We start from the raw sequence: 18285 nt of genomic DNA on the forward strand, positions 1-18285 counted from the left end.
AAAGATTGCATTATTTATAAATAAAATGCTTAAACAAATTTTTGTTGAAGCATTTTTGTCGGGAGCAATTACACTTAGCGGACTTGGTCAAGTTTAGCTCCAAAGTTGTTTACGTAAATAAAGTTACACGTCGGCTGAACACGAGTACATAGGGAAGTTATGTTGTAAATCATTCAGGCGTAAAACTTGACTTTGCGCTGGAGATGAACAGTAGGCCTACTATACTACAACAGCTGGATTGTTTCGGAGTCTGACGCCTGTCGATGACTGTCTGAAATCTATGGTGTGTTCTTTCTTTGAGAAAGTGCATTATTATTTATAGGATTAAAATAAGCACATGGCCATGGATGGGTACCGGTATTAATTTCTAAGGGCAAATGAAAGGTTTTTTGTTACTATTCTTACACAGTTACAGTACACGGGGGACACGGGTCTATCATTTCATAGCCCCATTAGGTACACACATGTACGTTGGACTCCTCTGCAAGAAGGTGGGAGGGAGTCCAGCGTATTTGCACTATCCCACGTACCCGTACCTACATTTATTTTTCAGCCACTTCCAAAGCCTGTTCAGCAACTAGACAATTGCCAATTGGCTTGCTACAGTCCCCCTGTCAGTGTTACTTGTATTTAATTTATTAAATAATACTATTTATTTATTTCCAACCACTCCATGTTCCAACAGTACGGTGTACATTTTTTTTTATTTAGAAGGTAGAAAATAATGTTATTTCTAAAAATATATGAGATTTATTTAAGATTTGTGTTTAAAGCCATTATATTTTATACACTTTCGGTACAGAAAAAAAAAAAAAAGTTCACAGGCTTACAAATAATTTACAGGGTTTACAGAAGGTAATGGTGAAAGATTTCCTTGAAATATTGTTCCATGAAATGCTTTACTTTTTGAGAAAACATTAAAACAATATAAATTCTTGAAGCGAGAATTACGGATTTATTTTAAACACATGTCATGACATGGCGAAACGCGCAGAAACAAGGGTGGGTTTTCCCGTTATTTGAAAATTAAGAACTAGTGTGACACTTCATTCAAATAGACCAAGTCTAACCTCAGAGCCTGATGAGGTTCTGTAAGTATCAGTAAGTATCATAATGGATAATGGGGTACAAACAAAAGGCTTTATAACCTATAAATTTCACCCATCATTCCTTAGTGAGGAAGTTAATTTAGAGAGCAAATAATGATTAAATAAGTTTTTAAACTAACTGTATAAGTCCAACAAAGTTTTACACCCCTGCCTTCAAACTTATTTAAACAAAACTGTATTATGATTTATCCATAACAGGTCACAATAGTTCATGAACATTTGAACGTTAGAAATGCCTCAAGAAACAACTGATCCAGCCAGCCAATCCACGCTTAGGAATAGGTCTGCTGAATCGAGTAAAGGAATGGGCACAGTGGAAACAGAAACAACTACAATGGACACAAACCGCCAGTCGGATGACACTGGTAATCAAGGGGGTATGTCCCCATCCCAGAAACATTCATCCATTGATTTCTCGCAGAAGGCATCTTCCAACATCTCATGGGTGGTCGTGAAGAGGACACTCCATGTCAACATCTTTCTCTATGCATTTTGTTTCTGGATCCAAGTTGGAGTCTTACCAGTAAGTGTGGAGAGACCCCTTAGGTCTGTTTGATATTTACCGCAAATTTATTTAGTTGGATGGTAAGCCTACAGTCATGATTGCTTTGTAAAGTTGGGGAGGTAGTGCTTTCTGCTCTACCAGCCAGGCTTCAGATGGATGATACCCTGCCCTAGCCTACATCCGTATGGACTGTAAAGGGGGTATCCCTGTTTCAGCACCAGGAGTAGGTGGCAACGGCCCCTACTGGCAAAAATTAAATTGTAGCCCTCACCTTGAAGTGGCCTTCAGGCCTTGTGTGTCTAAAAAAATTAACAAAAATTAAGTGCACTGGACTCTAGTGTTGGTTTAAAGACATTCGCATGGATCAATTCCAACGATGATTTACCAACCATCGCTGGTAGTTCGCACCGAATGGATCAATTCAAACAACAGAGGGCGTCAAGATTCTTGGTTTCATATTCAGCTTCTGCGACAGTCACGTCGCCAGAATCTAAGAAGAAAAGCGCGCCCTCTGTTATCGGGTTTCTCACTTTATGTTCTCAGTGATAGTAACGTCTTAGACCAAGACTAACTTGACTCAAACTCTGGGCTTCAAGTAAAGAGCTGCTTTTAACAAAGAAGATTACTAACCGACAAATTGTGCGGTAAGCAACAATTCAGATACCAGTCTGAAATAGTACATGTGAGATTGTTTTTTTGCATCGGGGATCAAGAAAATTCATTTTTGGTTCAAATCAACATTTTATGTTAACAAAAACCAATCTATGACCATCCACCTTTAATTAATCACCTCTGCCCTTTCAGGTTAACATATTAGTATTGAACAATCACAACGCAACGAAGGGCAGACAAATAAGGTCCAACATGCAGGTGCGTATCTTGGCGCGCGCGGCAAAGTTGTGCAGAAAGGCATTGGAGAGCCCCACGTGTTCTTGCGCACATGTGCGTCATGGGCGGAGCCTAATGAATCGGTCTATTATAGATTGTGTCTTGATCAAGGACACAAGTGTCAGGACCAGGATTCAAACCAATCCTTTGATGACTGCAGCCACTAGAACCAGTGTTCAGTGCACTAGCTCAGCTAGGACTCGCCATAAGACAGATAATATAATAATAATATCTAAGTCTTAAATAGGGCACGTATCTACCAAACAAGGTACTCAAGGCACTGAGTATAAGTATACAAACTTTCAGAGTGATGAGTTTTGAGACCAAAGATGTTTCTTCACGCGTAAAAGAAGTATCTTATTCTGCTTGAATCAATCTTTTGTTAATGCTTACTTTGTGAATTTGCTTTCTTATTTAGTACTTGACAAAGAAACTTGGTATGGACATGGTGGTGTATGGCTACCTACAGACCTTCTATAACTTTGTGCAGCTAGTTGGAGGGCCATTCTACGGACGGTTTGGTGACTTGTATGGTGGGCGAGCTGCTCTGACGTTAGCCTTCGCTATGGCTGCAGCTATGTATGGTCTTCTTGGAATCGCAACAACAGGGGCTATTGTGTTCCTGTCTCGTGTTCCTGCTCTCTTCCTTAGTGCAAATCATGGTATGATTGGATACTGTTTGTAAATGTATGTTAGTTTATCTTTAACCTTTTGCTGATGTGTATTAAAGGCACATACGTTTGGTAATTGTCAAAGACCAGTATTCTCACTTGGTGTATCCCAACGTATGAATCAAATTACAAATCTGTGAAAATGTTGGCTCAAAGTAATTTCGTACATGCTTAGTGCATGATAATCTGTGTGTCAATCATACTCATATGACTTGACTTTGGTTCGAAGTGACCTGGGTACAAACTTGGGTACGAAGTGACTTGGATACGAAGTGACTTGGGTATGAAGTGACTTGGGTATAAACTTGGGTACGAAGTGACTTGGGTACGAAGTGACTTGAGTATGAAGTGACTTGGGTATAAACTTGGGTACGAAGTGACTTGGGTACGAAGTGACTTGAGTATGAAGTGACTTGGGTACGAAGTGACTTGGGTATAAACTTGGGTACGAAGTGACTTGGGTATGAAGTCACTTGGGATAGAAGTGACTTAGGTATAAACTTGGGTATAAACTTGGGTACAAAGTTACTTGGGTACAAAGTTACTTGGGTACAAACTTGGGTACGAAGTGACTTGTGTACGCAGTGACTCGGGTACAAATACCTTTATGTTTGATTTCCCACCATGTGTAATGTTTCAGATCCCACATTTCCATTTGTTTGTGTGTATATGTAGGTACTCAGATGGTCATGTCGGACTTGACTGATGAGTCTCAGAGAGCAGAGGCGCTTGGACGGATCAACTTATCCTACGGTCTTGGCATGTCTATAGGCCCACTGGTAGGGGGCCTTGTCACCAAATACTACAGGTAAGAGGGTGTTCATCATCATCATCCTTCATCCTTGGACGATAGTAGAAGCAGTTTTGATGAAGTGGTGCCAGGTTGCTTTATTTCTCATGAGTTGTTGGGTCCCGATGAGATTGAAATTCGTGTCTTTGGTGATGGTGCCTGGATTGCTCATTTTTCCTCTGGCTGTGATTTGGATATCCAACAGAAGGATTCCAGAAGATCAGGTGCCCCGGGTTGATCAGCTGTTCGCAAACAGTGTCCAGCAAACTGTAGACATCTCTGCTTTACGGTTTTGGATATTGGCGGTAGATTGCCATTAAGACCTACCTCTTTGTTTGTAATATGGTCCCGCCAATGGATGTTTAGAACTGTACGCAGCAGTTGAGGGTGTTACTTATTCATATCTACAGCTACTTTCAAAACCTATACGCCTCTCTTAATATTTATGCATGACGTCACAATTCTTACCCAAAATGAGGCTATGGGCGCACGTCCCCCATCACTTGCAGTGGCTGTGCCCATCGCCTCGTTTTGAGTTAGCATTGTGACGTACCTCATGCATAAATATTAAGAGAGGCGTATACACTGGTTTCTATAAAACATGAACATGTCATTTATTTTGTCTTTTAATAAGTGTAGTCTGACTACTGACCTATACATCAATTGCTGGATCCAGAGCAGACATAAATAACTCAATTCAGTATAATCATTTTCTTGAATTGTGCATTCATAATCATAGACGTTAAACCAATGTTTGTCTGAGAGAGATTGGCTAGTGCCAGCTTGGTGTGTGTACATATCCCCTTGTGAGAGTTGGCCAAGTTTCCTGGACGGGAAGATCATCTAATAACAAATAAATGGGTCTCATAGTTGAAATAGTACTCTTTGCACCCGTCACTAAAATAGTGAGTGCTTTGAGATGCATAAAGATAATTTCGCTCGTCCCCAGCGCCTTGCTTTAACCGAAGGCGCTGGGATGGGCAAATGTATCATGCACTGTCATTGGTTTAATGATGCGCAGTCCCATTATGCAACACACTCGCACTGCACCATATTTCTATGCACTGTAGCTGCGCATGACGTACTCCCTGAACAAGAATCTGTTCAAGCGATTAGCCCATCCCAGCGGTCCTGGATAGACAGGCCGCTGGGGCCGGGCGAAAAAGATAATATGCTACAAGAACTGAGCATTATTGTGGTATTTGTCTGTCTTGTTTACAGTGAGCAGCATGCTGCCCTGGTATCCTGCCTGGGTTCCTTGCTCAGTGTAGTGCTCATACAGATCTTCATTCCGTCACAAACCAAACGAGTCGTTCCAGTCAAGACACAGGAAGGTAGGTTCAGTTGAACTTTTACAATTTCATTTTAGGTAATCTTGAAATACAATTGTTATTAGTCTGAGTACTAGACAAAAGCATGTTGTAGACAGGGACCAATAGACCTTTATCACGGTGCGACCATCTTGATTTTCTCCCATTCAAATCAATGTAACCAAACTGAGGCTGGAAGAAGAATTAGTCTGGTTCCTTTTTGTGAAAAGAATATCAGCATCCATTACTGTCATTGGATACAGGGAACATGACCAAGATGTTGGCAGCATAAGGTCTATACTGTCTCGGCTCTGTTTTATGGTTCATACCGCGAAATTCGGTTCCACGAAATGTAGTCCTGGCTGAAGCTTGTAATCTTTAAAGTTAAAATTAAAGTTTAGCATTAAAGGTATTCGTTGAGCAGACAAAACATGAACTTTGTTTTCAGCTTTACCAACCGTGTATAAAACCTTTATAATGAAAAATGTGAACATAATACATGATTTTCTTTTTCCTGAAACAACAGAAAATACAAACAGTGGAATTTTCAACATGGAAAAATACATCAGTCTGGTAACGCAGACACCGGGGGCGCTATTTTTCCTGACCGTTACCATGGTTTCAGCATTGCCCAACGCTATACTCCAGAGCATGTTTCCCATGATCCTTATGGAAAGATTTCACTTAACGGCAGAGTACAATGGCTACATGTTGTCTGGCATGGCTGTCGTTGGAATGGTAAGTGTCAACAACTTAGAAAATGTATTTCAACAAAATACTGGTGTTAGGGTTTGACATATAATTCATTTATACCTCGGACAGTTTCTCTATTCCTGTTGGTGGAGAGTGCGTCACGTGGGGGTGTTTAAACGGTTGATAATAACCAGCTGGAGCTCTGTCTGTTTTTAACCGGTTATTTTCGGATACGACGCACTGTCTTGGTGCAAGACAAGTAGTGACTCGTTCTTTAACTGCTGTTTACAATCCTTGCAGGGTCGTTGCTGTGTAATAAAGGCCAGAACTGTTATATGACACTATTTTATTGTATTATTAAATGTTTTTCACGTATGTGGTTGTTATGATTCTGGTAAATCAAAATGTACGCAAGAAGTTTGGATTAGTTGTTACATTTTAAAAGCAACAAATTAAACTTTTGGGTTTTATTTTATAATAATTGGGCTACACTTTGCATGCAAGTTAAGTATTAACTTTGATGTGATATATTATTTGATTTGACTGCAGCTTATACAAGGGTTTTGCATGGGACCATTGACTAAACGTTTCAGTGATATGGCACTTCTCAGGGCATCTGTGGTCATCTTAATAGGATCCTTCGGACTATTGGTGAGTTTTCACAGAACTTTTATGATAGCTTACTCAGCCTCGATACTATGAGCAGTGTGCCGTCAATACCTCTCCTCACTAACCCCTGGTAGTGATGTATTAAAAACAACACTGACTGGCCAAAAAGACTTTTTGCTTGCACGTTTGTTAAAAACCTTTGAGCGACTGTATGGGCTTGTAGGACATTAGTACGGGGTGTCAAATGAAGTATTCTGACACGATTCCCTTGGAAATGAATCAGGTTTTTATTTGATCAACCTAAACTGTATACAGTAAGACAAATCACAAGGTCAAAGAAGAATGAAAGGGGACCAGTCGCTTTCTAACTTGATGCTTTTTGTAGTTTACCATACTTGAGCGGGTATGTAGAATAAAACGATTAAGGCATGCTGGGGAAAAAATGGTGAGATCGACCACACTTATGAACAAGGTTGTAGCTGACTAGCTCCAATTGTGACTTCAAAACTGCTGATTCAAGTCTTGTGTCTATTTTAAGTATTTCATTGTGCAGTTGAAAAAGTTTGCTTTAATTGATTTATATTAATTTTGGTTTTCCCATACACCGATGTGTGTTAGCACTGTATACTCAGTACTTTCCTGAGTCCTGTGAAGAAAAGTATCACAGGCATATTACTCAGGTGGGATTCAAACCCACGACCTTTGCAATTCTAGAGTAGTGTCTTACCAACTAGACTACCGAGGATTGCCCGGTAGCTAGAGACAGGTCGAATCCTATGTTTTCCACAGGACTCGGGGGGGGGGGGGGGGGGGGGGGGGGGGGAAAGCACTGAGTATACAGTGCTATAACACATTGGTGTATGGGAAAACCAAATTAATATGCTTTATCCCTGATGCAAATTTAACATCTATTATATAATTGATTTGTTAGTGACTATTTATACTGATTTGAATTGCAGGCACTAGCTCAGGATATTCTCCATCTGATGGTTGTTATGCTTCCATTAACAATCGGTAACAGTGTGATCTCTGTCATCCTAAGTACAGTAATGACCAAGATAGTCACAGCCACTGATACAGGTGTGTATTATATATTTCATCTTCTGTTTACCCCCCCCCCCCCCCCCCTCTCCTTTCAAAGTCTGACATTACACAAAATCAACCTCTACCCTCGCAGGTACCCATTTACGCCCCTTGGTGAAATAAACTACAAATAAACTATACATATATATGTACTTAACTTTCTAACAAGAAAAATTCCATGTTGTCTTATTTAGGTACCATGTTAGGTTTGGGTTATGCTGGCGGTTCGTTGGTCAACACGTTTGCACCGACAATAGGGGGAGCTCTTCTGGCAGCCTGTGGTTTCTACTCATTTGGTATTGTAGGTGTCGTGGTCAATTGTATATTGCTTGCAATACTGTTCCGTAATTGAGCAACAGGGTTGTCTTCGTGCACAGTGGCATGCATTGTGAATTTCTTGCTGTTTTGGAGAGGGGCCTTATAAAGGCACTGGACTCGATTGGTTATTAAAAAAGACCAGTATTCTCACTTGGTGTATGCATAGAATAACAAATCTGTGAAACTTTGGTCACAATCAAAGTTGCAAGAAAATAAAGGGAAAAAACACCCTTTTTGCACAAATTTGTGTGCTTTCAGTTACCTGAGCTCAGATTCAAATATTTTAGTGAGAGAGGATCTATGTAAGTAACTATGTTACTTTAGAGGGTGTCGTTTCTCACATTGTTTTATACTCTCTGTTGCTCATTACCAAGTGAGTTTTATACTAATGTTTTTTACCAAATGTGTCTTGTGCCTGTAAAGCCTGTTGTTTAGATTTCAGTATTCTTCCTGTAGAGGAGTTTACCAATAGCTAGTTGTGTATAAGTACACTGGAGGTTTGGTTGAATTTCATTTATATGGTCTGTATAAATTCATTTATATGATCTGTATTAAAGCCATTGGACACTTTTGGTAAACAGTATTTTCCGCAAGCCCCACACCTTGTGTATCACAACTTATATAAAATAACAAAACTGTGAAAATTTAGGCTCAATAGGTCATCGGAGTCGGGAGATAATAACTGGAAAACCCATTCTTGTTTCCGCACGTTTCGCCGTGTCATGACATGTGTTTACTATAATCCGTAATTCTCGATGTTGAGAATTGATTATTATTTTAATGTTTTCTCAAAAAGTAAAGCGTTTCATGGAATAATATTTCAAGAGAAGTCTTTTACCATTACCTTCTGTAAACCCTGTAAGTTATTTATAAATCTGTGAACTTTTTTTTGTTTTTTTTCTGTTCCGAAAGTGTATAATGGCTTTAATCCACAGTATACAAATCATGTTTATATGACTCTTATTAAAGGTATGATACAGGATTGGTACAGCTGACAAAATAGTCGCATGCGGTGTTCATGTTTAGTGTGATCAGCCATCTGTAATAACAAACCTGTTTAAGTTTGGGCTTAATCCGCTCTGTGAGTCAGAAGAAAATAGTGAAAAACCATGCCAACTTTTCAGCATATAAACAGATTGTCCTTAATTTTGGTTGTAATAACCTTTTAGGTTTTCAGACACAGTTTCCTCGCATTTTGACTTTGTTTTAGAGGGAAATATGTCACAGAAAAAAAGGCTAGTATGAACTTCATAATCATGAACATTCTATGATGTGTTATACCCTTACCAATTCTGTATAAAACCTTTAACTTTAGTGGCCGCAAGTGGCTGGTTCCAAAATGCCCGTAGTGGCCACAAATGGCTGCAAGATATGATTTACTTCCACCATGCTTTCACTTCCATTCTCCAAAAGTAAAGGTCGTGTCCCAAAAAGGACATTTGCAAAACAATTCTCATGTTTTCCATCTACATTTCAAAAGACAAAATCATATTATTTTTGTTTCTTTTATTTTTTTCCATAAATATTTCTATAATAAAAATGCTAACCGAAATTAGCTATGTTTCAGATGATCTTTGAAGGGTTAAAGTCAAATACACTATTGCATTTGTTAAAGTTACATAGGTAACTATGAACGCCAGTAATTTTGTTACCAGTGTTGTGAAAGAGCAAGCCACTTAGTCTGGCTGGCTATGATTTAATTTCAAAGTTGAACTTAAAAGTGTAGGCTTTATTAGTAATAACAAAAGTAATGATGTAGTAAAAACCCAATCAAATAGCCAAACAAACGAAAAACAAGTCAAGCACTACATTTTGGGACCTGGAAATGTTGTTGATTTTCCAATTATTGTTAGTGGCAAACTCGATTGCAACACAGCCATCAGATTTAATAGATGTTATATCGATCGAAACACGGCCATCATATTTGTTTTGGGGGCTTGAGGGGAGGGGCTTGTTTTCAACCAGGCGACGGCACTGAAAAAAGGGATCGATACTTTGGTTAAATGGCTATCGGCATTTTATTATTTTCTGTCAATTTTAGAGATCCATCTCTTGCAGCATCGTTGCTTATAATAATGTGCTTATAATAATACCATGTGCTTGGCCCCTAGCTTCGGTTTTGGGTGGCGTTTATGATGAGCGATTTCGGCCTAGGCAAGCGTCCAGTCCGTCCGGTAACTTTGAAGAGGACTTTTGGCGGCCGCTGCGTCCATCAAGTCGGGCGCAAGAACGGCCCTTATCGACCGCTAAAAATTTTTTGTTTCTGCGGTTTGGTGGCAATGGCATCGCGTTCAATTGGGAGCAGGGCTGTCGCTGTGCCGTGCAAACTTGTACTCATTGTTAAGTTTCTTGGCGCCGTGTGAGCCGTTTTTAAATCGGCCTGGCAGCAAACAAGTGCGTTCGTCGGCGGCCAGTCGCGTAGTGGTTTCCGTCACGTCCGCAATCGCACGTGCAGTATTTGAATCAAAATGGCCGCGGAGCTCCAACGGACGACGCGTTGCATGCAGCCGGTAAGCCTTCTAATTTTCTTATTTTCTTATTATTGAATGAACATTTGCTTCCAAATCCAACTGTGAGTAGGGCCTTAGGAAATTAAAAATGCAGTGGTAGTTTCTCAAAATATTTATTAGCATAAAACCTTACTTGGTAACGAGTAATGGGCAGAGGTTGATAGTATAAAACATTGTGAGAAACGGCTCCCTCTGAAGTGACGTAGTTTTCGAGAAAGAAGTAATTTTCCACGAATTTGATTTCGAGGTCTCGAAATCAACCATCTAAACGCACACAACTTCGTGTGACAAGGGTGTTTTTTCTTTCATTATTGTCTCGCAACTTCGACGACCAATTGAGCTCAATTTACAGGTTTGTTATTTCATGCATATGTTGAGATACACCAAGTGAGAAGACTGGTCTTTGACAATTACCAATAGTGTCCACTGCCTTTAATAATGGTGGAGAAGAAAGGAAATGTAAACAACACTTGTTTACAATTATTATGTGAAATGTGTCACATGGATGTATTTGGATGCCAATTGTTGATGAAAGGGTATAAAATACAATCATAATCATAGGTTGGGTACTGCCAGTATTCTTTTTATTTTACTGTACCCTGTATAACCCTTTTTGTTACTAAATTCTGAAACTTGGTATTGTATTGGTATTTGCCAGGAAAAATGTTTTTTTTTTTATAGTTAAGTTAACGGGTATGTTAATTGCACTTCCAGGCTATTTTTCAAAGGTATTTCCGTTTTGTTTGAAGATTAATTTTGTCTTCTTCAAATCCTGCCATTTGTAAACTAAATTTTGAATAGTTACTTTTGTAATATTCATATATTCGAATGGTGTTTAACTTATAGTTTTAAATCTATAAAAATCATGCCATAGTATAGAAAAAAATATACTAATTTATTGCTTATTATATATGTATAGCAGAAATTCCATTCAAATGTGTTCATGTGCATGTACAATTTGTGACTAGTATTAAACTCACTATTGCTAAGCAGTGATTTTTAAGAAGTATTTTCTGCAGCTGCATGAAATTTGGGGATGGTGTAAAATACAGTGCAGTCATTTTCTGAATGCGATATTTTGTTATTTAACTTCTCGGCAAAAAGTATTTTAATGAATAAAAGTCTTCCATAATTTGAGATGTACTTTCCTTTTCAAATAATCTTGAATATCACTTTTCAATTGTTAATCAATGTAGGCTAAACAAAACCATTTGTGATTAGAGTATCATGTGAACACTCAATTTAAATGGACAATAAAAAGTGAGCCAGATATAAATATACGCATATAATGTGGCATTTGATCAACTTTATTTTGTGATTCCACAACAGTTTTATTTATAAATAAAACTATATTTTAAACAAAAATTTAAGTGGTTTTGTAAGAAAATATTTATACAAAGTTGGTTAAGAGTTGATAAGTTTATGTTTTTGTTATCTATTTGGCTTAGTATCAGTTACTACTAAAAAAATCATCATTTGCTAGTCAGTTGTATACAAACAATTAATGTTCAGTTCAAACATTTTTTCTGTGCAAGTTCGAGTGTGCACTTTTAGTCAACCGCTGACCAGCAACATACATGTGTACTGACACACTAGAACGACTCATTTGGAAGTTTAGTCAACCATTGGTACTACGACAGTATTCAACACTCCATTCCCTCATGCGGTTTCGCTATAGTGTCACTGGTTCCCCTTTGCACTTTACACATGTTAGCATGGAACAGGCTATCGGGACCACGAAAGAAACCGTAGTCATCATGAGGCTGGTTCCAATTGGTCTTCTACAGTAGTCAACCAATGGTCGACCAGCCTGGGTTTGAGTCAAAATAGTCAACCTTTAGTTAACCATGGAGCACACTCATAAAATCATTCACTGGCTTACCATGATGTTTACATGTAATTTGATTGCAAATTTTATGTGTCACAACGGTACAAAAAAGTCATATCCTTGTTTTGGCTGTAACAGCACTGTATATAAACAACTAAACGCTAAATCAGGCATTGTTGGTAATAACAACACGGTATATAAACAACTAAAAGTAAATCAGGCTAATTGCTCACAGCGTGCGTGTCTGAAAAAGTTGACTGCAATAACCACAAAAAAAAACTCCAGTTTTGATGAATATGGGAAACATGCATGAATTTTAATGCGTGTTTTAAACTGAAACGGAAGTAGTTCTGTCAAAACGGAGTGGGAACAGTTACACTTTCAATTGCTTAGTCCATGATTATGATTATAACATTTTTGCTTTATAACAAATTTGACAATTTTTTTTAAGGTGGAATGTAGGGCTTCAATTTGGAATAATAACTTTAACAAATTTATTCACTAATTCTGAATAGCAATTTCTTTGAAAACAGACTTTTGTTTCTTCAAACGTCGATTTTAGTAAAAAAAAAAAGGTAAAAATAAAAAGGAAATAAATTTTTGTTGTTGTCAAGGTTGGTGTGATCTTTCTAAGCATTCTGTAAACAGCATTTAAAAAAAAAAAAAAACATTTTAAAAGTTATACATCTTTTAATACAATGTAAGAAGTCATTTACCTATAAGATGATAAATAATCTAATTGTCAACATGACTTGAATACGTAATTGCATAAACTGACATTCTAACTGAACGAACCTTAAATATTGCAAAATGTAAATGCTTTTAAAATGATTCCAGATACAGCGACACCAAATGTAAGACTGCTCTGGTGCAACCATATATTAAGACATTTAAAGGGCAATTATACATGTACCTCGCACCTTGGTTATCGCTCCACAAATTAATGACCGACCACAGAAACTTGCTTGTTATGAACCACTGCAGCTGTTGATAATGTTTAACATATTGAGAAACAATTCCCTTCTTTAGGAATGTGGTTTCAGAGAGAGAGGGATTCAAAAACGTTTTAATCTGAGAAACATTTCTGCATGAAATTTGTGCGTATTCAAATTGCGGATTATTCTTCCTGCTTGGACATAACCCGCCAGATTTTTAGGGACTGTCTCAATAATTCTACCACCTTTTGAAATGAATTTTTCAAGGGTTAGTTTTATTGAATAAATTTATTCAAGGGTTAGTTTTATTGAATATATTTATTTATTTATTTATTTCAGAAAAAAAAAACAATCATTAATCCGGAGCTTCCAATCCCACTCTAGTCAATTCTTTGTTCAACCCCCAATATAAAAAATAAAAAAATACCCAGTCAGTGTCCCTTGTGGTTTATATTGATATAAAACCAATCAATCAGATAAAAAACCAAAGGGTATACTTTAATAATGGTGAGATGTTCGGTTTTTGTTTTTAATAAAAATCTGTGACCTGTAATTTAGATTAAAAAACATAATACATTTCTGAATCGCGTGTTTCTGAAAGGGCGTTTACATTCAACAAAGGTAAGATTGAAAATATCAACATCACAGATTTGCCAGACTGAATCTTTTCTGAAAGGATCAAGAGCACACGGAGACACTTCGTGAATGATAACGAATCTTGCATCTCAAAGGCATTGGACGCTTTTTGTAATTGTCAAAGACCAGTATTCTCACTTGGTGTATCCCAACATATGCAATGAATATCAAACCTGTAAAAATTTGGACTCAATTGGTCATTGGAGTTGCAAGAAAATTATGAAAGAAAAAACACCCTTGTTGCACAATTTGTGTGCTTTCAGATGCCTAAAGTAATATTAAAAGACTCCAGAAATTACCTCCTTCTCAAAAACTATGTTACTTCAGAGCTGTTTCAAACGATGTTTTGTACTATCGACAGCTCTCCATTGCTCGTTACCAAGTAAGTTTTTATGCTAACAATTATTTTGAGTAATTACCAATAGTGTCCGGTGCCTTTGAACATGATTAGAAGAAGAACTTAGTAAAGCTCAGTCAAGGTGATTCAATAATTTCATTTACAACAATTTTTAGATCTTCTAATCTCTGATCTGCTCTGCAGGTCATCATCCTCAACATGTATAAGTCCTCTACTCTGCTGACTACCCGACCGATGAATACTAGAGTTGTCCTTATCTGTGGGCAAGAGCGTTGAGAATATAAAGTCAAAAACCTCATCTACGTTTTCGCCAGTTAGCGAGCTTGTTTCAAAGTACGGCTTCTTGGTGGCGTCCACCTTAAAACGGTTTGCGTTCAACTCCATGGCGAACTTCTCGGCGTGGCACCGGTCGACCTCTCTGGTTTTATCATCGATGATGTCTAGTTTCATGCCTGTGATGCAGAGTAGGCAGTCTTCCTTTGCCGCGTCAAGGAGCGGGAGGTAGCGCTCTGAGAGGAGTTCGAAGGAGCGCTGGTTGCTGATGTCATAGGCAACGATGGCCGCCGAGGCATCCCGGCAGTAGAAGGAGCTCAACCCTGAGAAACGTTCTTCCCCCGCTGTGTCCTACAATATCAACAGATACAATATCATCATCAAGGTATTTTTTTTTTTTTTTTTTTTGTTATTTCATCAAACACAGATCTTGAACTTCGCTTTCTTGAAGGGGCACCACAATTTCCCTCTGGTTTAAGGGGCACCTCTATGAGCAATTGCAAACGGCATTGATAAGGTCTTTGTATGGTTTCATTTAGTTTGTTATCAAACAGCATGTTTACTGTAAAGTTGTGAACATGACACAGTACTTAAGTCGGTTTAACCATGGAGGTAGAATTATTTCTACCTCCATGGTTTAACTCATGGTTCAACCTGATCGAGCTCAACTCTGTGTGCACTGTGTCTGAACGGCTCTGAAGTGAGACCAAATCGGGTTCAACCCACAAAAGTTAGACCGTCGAGCTAGGGGATTTATCTTTAGACCACTTTGGGTTTATCTTTTTAAGACTGTGTGTGGACAACAAAAAATACCACATCGGAATTAACTCACAACAGATGACCCATTGACCTCCGTGATCATTACATGTACGTAAACACACAGTGACCAATGAACACGACAATAAACCGGATAATGGAGTAATGGGGTTGCGCCTGCGTTGAAATCTTAAAGGTGAAGATAAACTGTATCGGGTTTAACTCAGTGCTGTCCAAACGCAAGAGGAATTTTTATTACGACCACCTCGAAAGTTAAACCAGTTCAGGGCTAACTTAGTCTGCTGTCTGAACATACCCATAGCAGAACATTAACATTCTATAATGGTATGCCTTTGCCCGAGTACTCACCCATATTGCCACATTGTAGTCCTTCCATTGTTTAAGGAAAAAGCAGGCACCAACAGTCTAAAGTATGGATGAAACAAAAAGGCATCTATGATCTTTATGCAAGCATTAAGTCATTTAAAACCAGCAGTCTGCAGACTTTTAGGAAGGAGATCCAATAAAAATGTCACCCACTGATCCCTGGGGTGATTGGATCCCTTTTAGCGGAACTAAATGGCCGACAGGCTAATATCAAAATAATAACTATAACCAGTTTTTATAATAGCGCTTTTCACACCCAGAGGGCTTCTCAAAGCTCTTCCAACATTATTACCCCTGGTTACTGGGCCTTAATTCATTCCGATGGTTCAAACCATCTCAGCTCCCCGGAGGGGAGTATGCAGCCTGTGCAAAAGGAGTAGAGTAATATCCTATTAAAGCAGTTTTTTGTTTCTATTAAGAGTAAGTGCATTGAACTTTATAAGATTACCATGTTTTAATGACACATAAAAACTTACCCCCAAATTTTCTGAGAATGTCCTCTCCATGTACCGCCGGATGAAAGTGGTTTTCCCAACGAAGGCATCACCGATTATGACCACTTTCATATCCCTGGTGAGAGAAGTAATTCAACAGTACGGTTAACCAGGCCTGATACTTCACGGAGGCAACCAAGGCGGTTGCCTCCATGCCCCCTGGTCATTGCCTTGGTGCCCTTGAAATGCTCGTGTAGAAATTGACAATTTATTCATAGGGTGCCCTTTACATGTACCTTGGCCTTAGTGCCCTTGCCCTTTCGGAAATGAAGCATACAGGCCTGGATAGCGTACATGTAGTTAGCAGAATGGAAAGTACATTAGTCAGGGAAGACATTTTGCTAACTTTATTCATAATCATATGGAGGTAGGAGTTTAATTATAAGTAAATGCCTCAAAATACTGTTTTCCTATCTGCAGTGTTTGGAAGTTGAGCATCAAATTCATACATTGTACAAAAGGACGAATGTAGATCCGGAATGAAACTTGAATTGAATTTAAGAAGATTTGCCTCCAACTGTGGTAAACTGTATCTACAGAGGAAAGTGCTTTTTGAGCTATTTCTACAGTATGCAGGCAGGCAGGTAAGACTGAGACTACGTGTAATATCATTTGGGTGGCGTGTGTGTCTTGTCGGGTCAGTAAAGTATGATTGATCAATAACAATATCAACAATATTTAGAAAATTGAAATGAAAACAATGCTAAGTGGTTACACTGGTTAGACAGGACTGCAGGGCCTGAGTGAAGATGCAATCTCAAGATTGTGGGTTCGAAACCAAACGAGTTAACCACAGATTTCAGTTGTTAGTACACAAGTATTGCCCTCTATGTACACGTACCAGAATCTAAATTTATCTGAATTAAAGCATCCTTAATTTTTTGAAGAGGACAATAGACATTTCAGTTTTTAGACATGGGAGGATCCTCAAGAAAAATAGAGAAGACCTGTTCAGTCAGGCAGCATGGCGACCTAACCAGGGGTAGGGACTGAATCCAATCAACCGGGGTACGCAGAGAGGTAAAAAAAAGTAGAGAAAGAAAGCCACTGTTTTAAGAAAAAAAAATTATAAAGCCTTATAAAAAAAAATTCTTCAAACATGTAGTTTTCCGTACCGTTCATGATAAGTGGTTGAGGGAACCCGACTAATTATGAGACCATGCGCAATTCGAAAACAAGTTGTCAAGATCATTGAGAAAATTCACACTCAAAATTCATTTGATTTTTACTCAAAACCTGTGATACATATTTGAACAATTCCAAGTGTAGTGCTATGCTATCTGCAACTTGAAGCATTAGATCGGTAAGTTTCATGATACAGATCGTTGCAGATGGTTTTCCAAAAAAGCAAAACGGATTTTGATACCAGGCTGCTGCATGCTGCTGGGGCCAAGGATACGGAGTGGATTGGACCGATTTATGGGGAATCAGTGCAGGCACTGCAGTGTCGTGTGTCAAAACAATTTCAGTCAATTGCATGCTGGCCGAAATCGTTTCTCTGAAAATATACCAATGTTTGTTGATTAAAAGACCTTGTTGAGGGAAGATCATCTGACCAAAGAAACATTAAACATACAAACAAACAAATACCCCAATAAAAAACCCACGACCATGACGACCCAACCAAGAAACAACCGTACATGCAATGTGAATTGCAACGTAATTAACGTAGGCCATTTAAACCTAGTTAATAACGCTACAAAAAAGGTTGTTTTTTAAGCGGATGCAACAAATACTTACGCCCTCTTCTTTGCTTGCGGCGCAGACATTCCGAAAACAACACACAACTGTTGTTTATTTCTGCAGCAGTCAATTTATCATCATATCTGAACTTATTATTGCAGAAATATGTCATAATCTGCAAACTTCCGAAAGTAACTGAACCATTTCTGAACCTTTGTTTTAGTTCTGAAACAATGGTGTATTAGAAGATAATGTCAATAATTAAATTACAAATTTACCACGAAAACGCCAACTTTTAAGATTGGTATACTTTATTTTTGGTATATAATTCAAAATAAAGTAGTTGAAAAATATTTTATACACATATTTTGAGTTGTGTTTACTGTTGACAAAATTGTAAACATGACTAGTATTCTAAGTGACTGGGCAATATTTTTTGTATCACCAAT

General features: G+C 38.3%; 2 protein-coding genes across 6 annotated transcripts in view; one reads left to right on the forward strand and one right to left on the reverse strand.

Annotated features, from left to right (window-relative positions):
- Positions 1-11029, forward strand: part of LOC139949976 (solute carrier family 22 member 18-like) — a 57338-nt gene extending 46309 nt beyond the window's left edge. For 4 of the 5 annotated variants that reach the window (XM_071948587.1, XM_071948583.1, XM_071948585.1 and 1 more), the window contains 8 exons: positions 1308-1632; positions 2921-3164; positions 3849-3981; positions 5185-5297; positions 5800-6011; positions 6516-6617; positions 7535-7655; positions 7853-11029. In XM_071948587.1, coding sequence (XP_071804688.1) covers positions 1342-1632; positions 2921-3164; positions 3849-3981; positions 5185-5297; positions 5800-6011; positions 6516-6617; positions 7535-7655; positions 7853-8010 — 1374 coding nt within the window. In that variant the 5' untranslated portion in view covers positions 1308-1341 and the 3' untranslated portion in view covers positions 8011-11029. Of the gene's footprint in view, positions 1-22; positions 284-1307; positions 1633-2920; positions 3165-3848; positions 3982-5184; positions 5298-5799; positions 6012-6515; positions 6618-7534; positions 7656-7852 lie in introns of those variants that run through there. The other variant, XM_071948582.1, reaches the window with a different exon arrangement.
- A 141-nt stretch (positions 11030-11170) lies between these two features.
- On the reverse strand, positions 11171-18060 carry LOC139949979 (ras-related protein Rab-20-like). Its single transcript, XM_071948591.1, has 4 exons — positions 17894-18060; positions 16136-16229; positions 15642-15698; positions 11171-14867 (listed from the first exon to the last, which is right to left on the reverse strand). Exons 1-4 carry the CDS (start codon positions 17920-17922, stop codon positions 14379-14381), a joined length of 669 nt encoding a protein of 222 aa, XP_071804692.1. The 5' UTR covers positions 17923-18060; the 3' UTR covers positions 11171-14378.
- Positions 18061-18285: the final 225 nt, after the last annotated feature.

Source organism: Asterias amurensis, chromosome 17 (genome assembly GCF_032118995.1).
Source record: "Asterias amurensis chromosome 17, ASM3211899v1".
NCBI classification, from domain to species: Eukaryota; Metazoa; Echinodermata; class Asteroidea; order Forcipulatida; family Asteriidae; genus Asterias; species Asterias amurensis.